Genomic DNA, 12,162 nt, shown 5'->3' on the forward strand with positions numbered 1-12,162 from the left:
AACTCATTATATTCAATTTCTCGATCTATACACCAAAAGCTAATGAAGTCAAATAGCTAAGTCAAGGAAGTATTACAACTACAACATTCTTTTGAATATGATTAGAAATTAAAAGTTGTTGAAAAAAAAAGAGTTCCGAGAAAAGTAACATTAACTTAAATTTGAAAAAGATATCAACTGTGATAATATATACAGCGCAGTTGACAAGCAAAACCAATTCATTTGTTGAGCATTGAAGCCAAGTAAACAAAAATAAGCTCACATCATTTTGGTTCTTTTATAATTTTTACTGGAGTCTCGGATGCCTTTACTTGTAATAGAATACGGTGCAGAAGCAGATGGAAGAGAAGGCGACTTGTCTACATAAGCGCAACGCTCATCCCCTTTCCAGTACAAGATGATCCTGTTTGTGCTCGCATGAGACCAACTGTCACCTGCTCCGGAAGATCAACTGCTATGAGAATCGAAAGGACAGTGCAAATCTACACATACAATGGTGTTTACCAGTGATTCACGAAGAAAGGAGAAATGGGTATGATCTATGAGTGTTACCTAATGCAAGAGTTAGCTGAAATGAACCTTCTGTACACTTGGTTGTAGCTTGATTCAATACAACCACCTAAAGATGCATAAAAACACTAAATAAGTACTTTACACAAGGACGTCATATCAGGAGGGAGGCGATGCCTGAGATAGAGCTGATCAGTCCCATTCCAAAGAACTGCATTTCGTGCTTTTCAAGCCAGTTCAGACTGGCCTTTTGTTAATTTACCAGAGCTGGCCAAGATTCAAGCCAGGCAATTACTTCTATTTTGGAAAGAATAAAATGTCTGTCAAATTCCTTCAACCAAAAGACCCCCTTTTTCGACCCCAAACAGTCAGTGACGTGCCTAAGAAACCTAAAATATGCCCCTCGGAGTGGAGTAATCCTTAGAAGTCTTTCTATTTGCTTAATTCATGAATAATACGCTGCTATGTACACTACATAGTTCAATCCACTGTACCCAGGACCAGAAAGCATAAATAATAAAATATTCCCAATCTTGTAACTATTGAAATCCAATCTTTTGAGATTAAGCATTGTGTTGTTGAATTGTTGGTTGTTGCTCTAACTATTCTATCGAAATGTACAATTTTGACCAAAAATGTTGGTGTCAATCAACCCCACTTAAATTTGCATATTTTAAATTCATCGGGTACATTAGTACATTCTTTGAAATGAATATTTAGTCTGGAATACAAAGAGGAAGAATGTATGCCCTTGTTTAACTATAAACATTCAGGAAATAATTTTCACTTACAGCAAGATTGAACTTTTGCGCAAGTTTCATCAATTTCAGTGCCATTTCACCAAGAAGCCGAGTCCTAAGGGCCATGTCCTCGAAATCTTGACGGAAATAAAATGTAATACTATCAATTACAACCAGTTTGACCTGCAAATACATGTTGATAAGTTATGCATGAAACATGAAGCATGGAGAATAGAAATCTAAAGTCATGCAGCTATTGTAAGAATACATTGTCAAATAAAGGATACTAGAGTTAAGTTGCTGTTGTGGATTTTGATCTTTCCATAAAAAGGTGTGTAGGTACTAGTAGCCTGAAAAATTAAGCGTCATATAGAATTTATCCTTTCAATCTTCGGTCATTTAATGTTAACAACTAAGTCATGCGAGTTGCGACATTACAAGTAAATCCAATTTCGGGAGTTAGTATTTATCTAGATAGTACAGTACATTCATTTTGGACAGTAGTTAGTAGCTTAAAACCGATCAACAACTAAACATATATGATTACAAAATATGAAGACCCTCAAATATTCTAGTAGTGACGTACTCAATATTCTAGTAGTGTGCATAAATTTAATACCTACATCTTTATGTTCAGTAACCCATTTATCCAGATGATTTATCATAGCAATTTGCTCTGTGTAACTGCAGATCCTAAAATGGAATATGTTAGCCAAGAAATCCTCTGGATGCAGTTTCTCTTTAAATGCTCGAGTATTTCTTGGCCTGGCGTAATCACCGTTCTCTATATTCTCAATGCATCCTTCAGCCATTTGTAAAGCACGCTCGACCATGAAGCTGCCTTCTGTATCTAAACATGCATGTAGACAGCTTAGATACAAACATATGTAATCCAGAAAACAGAAATCACTTACCTACATACACCGCTTTTCGTCCAAGACCACCAAAGTCAACAGGAATTTGGACATTTATAGCAAGTTGAATCCTGTGATTTTTGCATCCCATAAATATGAAGCGTACTAATTAAATAGACTATAAAACAAAATTCTAAAAACATATAGCGTCATACCCAAATTGTGTTTTCCCAATTCCAGGTATTCCACCTAAACTTCAGAAAGAGTTAAAAATTCAGCAATTTAAGTTCACCTTGGATACAAGAAAAAAAAAGAGAATGCAGTATCGAAAAAAAATGGTTTTTTTTAGTATTGTTGTCCATGCATATAAGTTCGGGAAGGAGAAACCTATCTCAGTAACTTCCTTGCAGCTTATGCCACCACCCAGAATGTTGTCAATATCAGCAGAGAATGTAGTGATCTTTATATTTGAGTCCTCGTGCAACATTTGCCAAGCAGATTGAGCGCCTACAACAGACATTAAAAGTCATTGCAAATAAAAGTATTTTTCTTTAGTGCAAATAAAGGAGCATTGTGGTAAGTGACAACCAACATAAAACATTGTCAACTTTTTATGTTATGAGCTGAATTCATCTTAACAAGGACATGTCCCCTAATCAGTGATGCTGTCTGCTTCCCCAACCCTATTGTAGCGATAAGTATGCAAGGGATTCCATGTTGTCGCCCAAAAGTGGTATCGCTCGAAACTTGGATTTTCTGCACATTCTGTTATGACCTCATTTTGTTCAGACGTTTTATTCTCTTGTGCCAGCTCAGATTGTGCCATCTCAGCAATAAAATTCTTCTTCTTAGTTCTCCTCTTTTAGATTACCCATGTCTTGTTCGGTACATAGGGCATAGCATCCTCTCTCAAGACACTTCTTAATAGATCACACAATTATAACTAGAAGTTATGTTTTTTAAGCCATCCCAATTTATACAACCTCAATTCACTAAATATCACATATCCTATATTGGGTATTAACTATTAATAAAATCTTCTGACTTCTCTAGCATTGTCTAATCTGCAATAAATGTGTCCAGAGAATAATTTACCTATTAGAAAAACTTGGTTTCCACCAGCATTGTCTACTCTACCACTCTGCGATGCTATTTTCAATATCTCAACAGCTTCAGCTTCAGCAATATTTAAATCTGTTCAAAATGTAAGGCCAATATATCTATTTAAAATGCATTTTGACAAATAAAGTTATGCTTAATGATATGATAGGTATAAATGAAAATTTTCAAACACCACATATTCATAAGCGATAACAATATTATGACAAGTAGCAGGAGTAATAGTAAGTACAAATGTTTGTTATTGTAGGTAAAAGTTCAGTAGTACACATATAACAATGGGAAAAGCTAGCAATAACTTGAATCACTTGTCAGCTATTACTATAGTTCTTTCCAAATGGCCAGCAGCTTTCATTGTCTATACTTCAACTCTACAACAAGAATGCACCACTACCACAGAAATTATACATCTTATCAAGGAATATGTAACTTGACATATGTTTTGAATTAGAGAAACATCTAATAAGTACATTACCCTTATTTGAAACTTTTATTGAACTCAGAAACCAATTATATGAAATTCTTGATATAGATAATAATAAGTAATAACATTAAAATTTTAAAAATAGAAATAAGAAATCAACAATTTTCATTCATTATGATTGTTGGGAAAAGAATTGCATTGCCTCCACTTGCTATTAACAACTTCAACATAGAAAAGTAGAGTGAATCATTTTATTATTATCTAGCATCGTTTTTTTTAATAGAAGATAGATTTATAACTAAAGAACTTACATCCAACTTTAGGTAGCCTACAAAGCTAATAACCATCATTCTAAAAAGAACGAGTTTGAGAAGACAACATAAAACACAAATGGACACGAATTTGAATTAAGTAACTCAAACTCAATACACAAAACCTAGGGAGAATACACAAGTGAAATATTCAACAGAAAGCATAAATTTGGAAACATTCAGCTAGATATTTGATCGAACAGTTGACAAAAGTACCCATGAAACAAAAAAAAAAAAAAAAAAAACACGAAATTTGCAACAAACCCTACAACAGCTGTCAAATTCCACAAATGATGCAACATTATTTCGTAGCATTAGTGAATTACCGGCATCAAAGCAGCCCAAACAAAAGAAACTAGCAACATATAATCAAAGGGAACAAACCATGAAAATTAAGGAAGAATAAAATGAAACCTTGAGCAAGAAGAGGAGGAGAAACAGAAGAAAGAGAAGAAAGAGAAGTGTATCCTGCTGCTATTAATTTTCCCCTTTGCGTTGCTGATATCGCCAATCTCATCACCTCCATTTTGTCTCAGACTACTCCCTCCTTCTTCGCGCTATATTCTTCAAACTTGGAGAAACATAAGTTCTAGAATTGCTCTGGATATCAATTTCTAAAAATTTGAAAAAAATAAGCGATTTCTGTGTTGATTTTAACTAAGATTTTGCCATCACAACAGCATTATCAATTGATGAACAAACTAGGAATGTCATCCATCCCTAGTTTGCGGGGGTGTTAATAATACTAGAAATACCCCTATTAGCTCTGATATAAAAAAATAGAAATCAATGAATAGTGATAACCAACTGGATAGATGAAGATTCGAAGGCGTCTGATACCATGTTGATTGTTGAAAAACTATACAATTGCAGAAGAATGAACAACAGGGAAAACAGAGAAATCAAACAGAAAGGAAGAAGAAGACTAATTTTATTAAGATTGAAAAAGCAATTAATTAAGAGTACAAGAGGGGAGAGGTCTATATATATCCCTTTTATTTTATATTTATATTAGAGCTAATAGGGGTATTTCTAGTATTATTAACATTCTGTTCGCTGTTAACTGCAAACAAATGTTTGATCTGTTTTGACCATGTTTGTTTATAAATATATTAGACTTTTTTTTACAAAAGTTTTTATACGTTGTTACTAGCAGCGAACAAACACTTGACTAAATTTTAATTGCTGTCTTGGTTCGCTATTATTAACAGTGAATATATATTAAACCTAGTTTTGGAGGCAATGACGCTTTTGAGATTAAAATTTGCTTAAAGCTTGAATTTTGACTATTTAAAAATGACTTATTTTTTTAAAATTTTCTCAATTCCTTTTGTTTTCATGTCAACATGTGAAAATTAAAAATAAAAATAAAAGAGGGTGTTTGCTAAAATAAATTATTAGACAATATTAACTTATTTAAACATAAATATAAAGTTGGATGGTCAAACCATCTGATACTATTGTTTGTAAATTAGTTAGTTGAAATCTAGCTACTAGCTACCAGCTATTAAATGTTTGCCAAACACCCCCAAAACCTAGGATTTTATCCTTTTATTTTTTTCTTATTATTTTATTTTTATTCACTTTTAATTGAAACTTTTCTGTTTTATACCTAATCATACATAAATAAATTAAAAATATTAATTTATTGAAAATACATGCTGATTGACTTAAATCAAACAAAATTTTACATAAACTTAAATCTTTCAATTGGATATATAGTTGATAAACTTTCCTCAAAGTGAAATACTTTTTCAATTGCTACACTTTACTAGACAACGTCGATCGCCCATAGCGACCATTATGCTACAAGCCTATGTTTCATCATCATTTGCGACCACTTGCTGATCACCTGATTTTTTTATTTATTTTCATTTTTGAAAAGTGAAACGAGAGAAATTCTCGCTCAACTGGCGACCAGTCTCTTTTGTATTTAATTTTATTTATTTTGGCCACCTAATTACAATAAAGAGTAATTCAAAAACAATTTATTTGTTAGTTTTTCATTAGCAAGGGTAATATTACTTACATTTAACCATGTCCAATTTCACCATAGTTAGAAGTCTCTTAATGCCATTAGAATAATAAAATGTTGTTATAGTGTCGAATGGAAATTTGAAGGGAAATTTCCCGCCTAAGTTGACGATTAGTCAGTTTGACTATTATTTTGTTTTAATTTTCTTTCTTTTTTAATTCTAAACTCAAGTTGGGGGAAAAATTCTGACATAAAACAATCAAATTGGTTTTAACTTCTTTAGTCTATAAGTGGTAGCCCAATAATCATTGTTTAAAAAGAAAACTAAAAAGGATATTCCGCCCAAACAAATTCATTTATATATAAATAAACTCACATATTTAATAATAGATACTCATTTTTTCTATAAACACACCCCAAATAAACATTTCCTTCAAAATTAATCTTAGCCAAAAAAAATATCAAAGTCAAGTTTTATGTTTTGATTTTTGATTATTTTTTAATTTTGTATTTTAAGGTTTTGTTGCTTACCATAATTAGCTATTTATCTAGTATATTTTACTTTATTGTTTCTCTAAGTCAATGTAAAATTATGATTATTATATTTTGTAGCTTACTTAAATTTTAGAAAATGATGTGTATGATTGTTAACATAGTTAATTAAGGATTATGAATATTACTTTGTATTTAATATAATAATTAATATACTTTGTAGTATGGATTTATTAAATTATAGAAGTTGATGTATAAACGACGATCTATAAATGAATTGTACAACTTTAGATTTATAGATGGATTAAAATAAATTTTGATATTTTCATATAAAAACATGAGGATCCTTCGACGATTTGACATCCTTGACTCCTTGTAAGAAATGTGATAAGCATTTTCAAAAAATGTCATATATAGTTAGAGATCATTTATCGAAAAATAGATTTGTTCAAAACTAGTATGATTGGAACATTAAACTAGTACGATTGGTACATTCACACAATTTAGGAGATGAACCAAGTTATGAATATATTTGTAACATTCGAGAAATTAATAATTTGAGACGAGTGAGTTTAAGAGAATTGCTAGTACCAGAATGACCTTAAATATACATAGACATAAAACATTCTCAATTTAATTTCTCTCTTCTTTTCCTTTTCTTTTAATTTGATTTCTTTTTTTCTTTTTTTTTTATTAAAAAAAAAAAAAAAAAAAAAAAAAAAAAAACTCAAACCCTTTCTCCCTCTCTCACTTCGACAAACCCAGAAACCAGCCAAACCACAAACCCAAGAACACCTTCCTCCTTCACGACATTCCCTCTGAAAATGGTCGAAATCCTTGCTTAAGTTCTTCAAAAGTTGAACAACCTTCTTTCTCATTCAATTCGCTGATTTTTGAGTGCAACCCATGTAATCTTGATCTAAAATTTTCAAGGAATTCAACCCTAACATAGCCTTCTTTGAAGCTTTACTTCGAAAAATAACAACGGCAAGACTCACACCTTCTCCTTCCCTCTGAGTTCTGAAGGATCTATGTTGCGAAAATCAGTTGATTCTTTCTCTTTGCGATATTTTATTTAAGGTAAATGATCAATGCTCTACATTCTTGATTGTTTTGTGTAAATTACGACTAATTGATCTTTCTTGCTCACTCTCTTCTAAATTCGAACCACAATGAGTGTAGAAGCATCCAAAAACTTCCTTCCTTAACCTGGATTCCGCCGAAATGGGGGAGGATAGAGTGAGTTTTGGTCTGGTTGCGTAGACACCAAATCCAAGCCGAAAATCAAGCATTGAATCTGTTTTTTTTTTTTTTTTTCATTTCTTGTTGCTGCAAATAGAAGGTAATCCTTCTTGTTTTCTTTTTCTGCTTTTCTTAAATAATTATGCTCTTATTCATATAAATGTTAGTTTCATTGATATACTTTCACTTGCATATTCCTTTACCATGTATTAAGCCCTAAATATTGAATAATCTTGGAATTTATAAAAATTAATTAGATGAGTTCTTAATTGAGAAATTTATGGGAAACCTCAAGTATAATTATATGTGTGTGTTTACATTTAACTAAATGAATCTAATGATGATTGATATGTGATTATAGGAGATTGTGATTGAGGAGTTTTGGGGAAGAATTCTAAAATTAAATGTAATTTGGATTTTATGATGTATAAATGGTAAATTGTTGAATGTTGAAACAATTTGTTGGAATTATTAATTAGTATGAAATTTACGAAGATTAGAATATTGATAGGATGTTGGATGTAGAAAGATTATGGATACTTGATATTCTTGAATATTGGGAGATTCTTGTGAAATTACTAATGGTGGATAAATCTTTGTTGTTGATATTAATCGAATAGTTGGGTAATTGTAAGTGTTGGATATAACCCTTGATTTTTATATGATTGGATAGTTTGTTATTCTTGTTTTGGTTTCTTGGATTCTTTTAAATATTCTTGGTTGAGTTTAAAGGAACATAGAAGTGTTTGAATTGAAAATACAAAGGGAGTTGTAGAGATGTATAATCTTTACAAGAATATAAATTAGTTAGAGCATGGTTATAATATCTTGATGATATATTGGGGGTTGGAGTCAGAAACTTGCACAATCTTTGAAAATTAGAAATATTAGAATAGAAGCTTGAACTAAGGTAAAGTCATAGGAGGAGATGCAATGAGTTATATGAACCTAGTTTGTAGTATCGAACGCTTTGTTGTGATGTTATGTTTGTTATGCTTCAAGAGGAGACATCATCGAGGAACCCTTATAGTGATCGCGGAGAAACAAACTTAGCTTCTTGAAGCGTCCTTGGTGAGTAGTAGCAGTCCCTTAAAGGGTTTGACTACACTAGACTACAGTTTTGAAAATTGTTTTACTAAAGTGGTGAAATATATATTGTTGAGACAAATTTATGAATGATTATGCTGATATTGATATGGTCAATGGATCATGCTCACGAGCTAGTCATTAACGGAGTAGAGGGAAAATCTCCCTTACTCCCTATTTTGAGGTGAATTGTCATTCAAATATTGACTACCCTCACCCGAGAGTGACATAGCCTTAGAGCTATGGATATTCCTCTCAACTAGACTCCTTGTGCGCACATAGATCTAGGAAACTGATGTTGCTTTTAAACCTTTGTTTTGAATTACTATGTTTTATTGTTTTGGATTGTTAATTCTCATTCAGTTTAATCTGATCCTCTGTTGTTTCCATCTTATAGTGTGTTACAGATCGGATCCGGTCGGGAACGATGGGATAGCGGAGTTGATTAGAGTTCGAAGGATGTTATATTGAGCTGAGCACGTTAGAATTTTGTAGTTTTGGATTAGGCTTTGGTAATTGTATATTAGTTTAGACTGTATTGGTTATGTTGGACTTTCATGGAGATTTTTATGATTACTTTATGATTTAGATAGATGTTTGGAATGAGAATTAACTGATTTAGCTATGTTTAGAACTAAAGACTCATTTGCCCAAGTTTTGGAATTGAGATTTGAGTTTCTTGGGAAGTAAACCCCGTGATGACCCTGTTTACTCAGTTTAATGGTAAGTCGGGTTGGTACACTATTCACGAAGCAATGCAACATCGCACAACTCAAAATCACTTTGCGTAGATGGTGTATGATGCAGTTGCAAATAGAGGTATTAAAATTAGATATCAAATCATATTCGATTCGGGTTATCAGATATTTGAATATTAAAAAAACGTGATACAAATCCAAACCGAATATCGAGGTTTGTTTGTTATTTAATCAAAGTGAATTCCTTCATCATGAAAGTGATCAAACACTATGCTCAAAGTGAGTTTCTTCATGCAGTTTTGAATTTTTTTTTATCATTAAAAGATGACCCATTATTACCAAAAACGCCTTGTGGAGTAATGCATAGAGCATCTGCTTGTTGAACAGAAGGTTTGGGATTCAATTCCTACTGGTCACTGGGCGCATGTATCAATTGGGGGTTTCTTGACTGCACGTAACTTTTTTACTCCCTCCTTGAGAGGAACAAGTGTGATTTGTTCGCATCTTTAAAAAAAAAAAAAAAAACACCTCATTCAGACCCTATCTTATGTGAGATACTATAAGTGTCCTTTATTTTTTTTCAAAACATAGACCCATCATTGTGTTCAAAACAATAAAACAACCAAATAGTAAACAACCACTAAAAATACCAAATGGTACATTGAAATATCTAGTGTAGCATAAGCATTAATAAAACAATGAAGTTATTTTCACAGTACCGTACAATAATGTAGCGAGAAATTCTTTATTAAGACCGTCTCACCGTAAGACGGCTTAATATGAGCTGACTCAATTTTAAATTTTTTAAATTTTAATGAAAAAATGTTTTTATTTAGTTAAATGCTATATAAGTTTAACTATAGGCTGTTTGTATGGGCTCGTCTCACAATAAGACAATCTCATACAAGATTTGTTGTAATCTAGCAAGTAGCAAATAATAATCATTAAACAATCAAAAAAGATTAACAACTCAATATAACCCATGTCTGTAGAAATCCTAACTCTATTTTACAATTATAATATTTACCAATTGTAAAGTGTTTTGTGATTCAATGGATAAAACATTTATATGTTGATCATGAGGTTTGGGATTCGACTCTTATTGGGAGCAGATATCAGCTAAGGGTTTCTTGACTGCGCGCATTCGCTTTACTCTCTCCTTGAGGGGAACATGTATAGTACGTCCACATCTTTCGGGAAATAAAACCCACCCGAATTCTGCCTTGTGCGGAATAATGGAAGTGTCCTTTACCTTTACGAATTGTAACAGAATTAAATTAATCAAGTAAAAGAAATTATTTGAACTAATTAAATTGCAAGCGTCACTTCGAGTCTTTTGGTTTGCTTTAGGTTTTTTTTTTACTCCCTTATAAAAGGCGAAAACCTAATTTAATTTTTAAAAAAAGAAATTTAGATATCAGGTATCCGAATTTCAAAAAGCAAGGATCTAGATCTGATATGAATATTCGATTTACAAACTAAATATCCAATCCAAATTATCCGCTTTTTAAAATTCGGATAAAATATTCGTTTTTCAAAATTGAAAAAATAATTCATATCGATTGCACGCCCCTAGCTTTGAGTATGTTTCCAATCAGTTTTCTTGAGTTTCTTCCACAAGGGGACGATGCCTCTAAATATGTACAGTCACCGATACACGATGAAAATCTTAATCCTCAATCTAGACGCACTTTCATTTGGCTGAGAGATTGTATGAAGATCTTTGTCAACGGAAAAAGATAATTTTATTGAAAGAAAATAACATGCCCCACAAGGCCACAACTTTTATGCTATGAAGAAATCACATATTGACACATGGATTGTCGGTAGAGAAAATGAATTGTTGTGTTAATGGGTGTATGATTTATTAGAATCCAGCACAAACGCGACTCGTTTTGGGACTTTCAATTTTCTTGGTGGAAGAGAAAAAGAATCGTGAAATAGTTCCAAAAAACAATTCCATTATTTTCCTCTTGAACCATTACAACATGTATATGCCTCTGAAGCCACTATTAGTCACATGAGGCCGCACATTGAGCACTTTACGCTACTAGGATATATATGCCATCCATCAGACGTAGAAGCATGGTTGACATTTAGTGCTGCACATCTAAATTTGTGTATAACTAATTTCAACCCATTTGGCAATTTGGGTCAACATTACTCATTACAATGTGTTAACTTGATCTATTCAACCTCAATCCTTGGATGTGTATGGAAAAATTGTGTATATTCTTGATTGTGGTTGTACCTGGGCCTAGCAATCCAAAATATGAAATTGACATATATTTCCAACCTTTCATTCACAAGTTTAAGTTATTATGGCAAGATAGGATCCAACATTCAACATCTCCAAATGGGAGAACTTATAGCTTCGAACCGCATCAATGTGGACAATTAACGAATTTTCAGCGTATTTTATGATGTTCGAGTGGAGTACAACAAGTGTATATGATTGCACGTATTGCATGGATGATTCCCAAGCATTAAGTATAGTAAAAAAAAAAGTTCCTTTTTCGATAGTTGCCTTTGGTAGACATCTAGTCGCTATATGCCGATAGCGACCAAATGGATAGCATTTTGTCTAGTCACCATTGATTTTTTTTAGTGTCAATTCACTTACAATTATACTAAAACATTAAGTAGTACATGAATATGGAAAAGTTAGCATTATATGTTTCTAAAGAAATTATTGAATATAATGAAATTGT

At 32.2% G+C, this 12,162-nt stretch overlaps 1 protein-coding gene across 2 annotated transcripts; it reads right to left on the reverse strand.

The window, feature by feature from the left end:
- Positions 1 to 133: 133 nt before the first annotated feature.
- Positions 134 to 4,924, reverse strand: LOC130809812 (DNA repair protein RAD51 homolog 3). Of its 2 annotated transcripts, none has more exons than XM_057675633.1 (9): positions 4,373 to 4,924; positions 3,200 to 3,298; positions 2,492 to 2,611; positions 2,320 to 2,353; positions 2,165 to 2,235; positions 1,874 to 2,094; positions 1,302 to 1,433; positions 553 to 619; positions 134 to 434 (listed from the first exon to the last, which is right to left on the reverse strand). In XM_057675633.1, exons 1-9 carry the CDS (start codon positions 4,482 to 4,484, stop codon positions 259 to 261), a joined length of 1,032 nt encoding a protein of 343 aa, XP_057531616.1. In that variant the 5' UTR covers positions 4,485 to 4,924; the 3' UTR covers positions 134 to 258. The 2 variants fall into 2 exon arrangements, with proteins under 2 accessions (XP_057531616.1, XP_057531615.1); XM_057675632.1 differs by having other exon boundaries at positions 1,874 to 2,100; positions 4,373 to 4,922.
- Between the last annotated feature and the right edge of the window lie 7,238 nt (positions 4,925 to 12,162).

Source organism: Amaranthus tricolor, chromosome 4 (assembly GCF_026212465.1).
Source record: "Amaranthus tricolor cultivar Red isolate AtriRed21 chromosome 4, ASM2621246v1, whole genome shotgun sequence".
NCBI classification, from domain to species: Eukaryota; Viridiplantae; Streptophyta; class Magnoliopsida; order Caryophyllales; family Amaranthaceae; genus Amaranthus; species Amaranthus tricolor.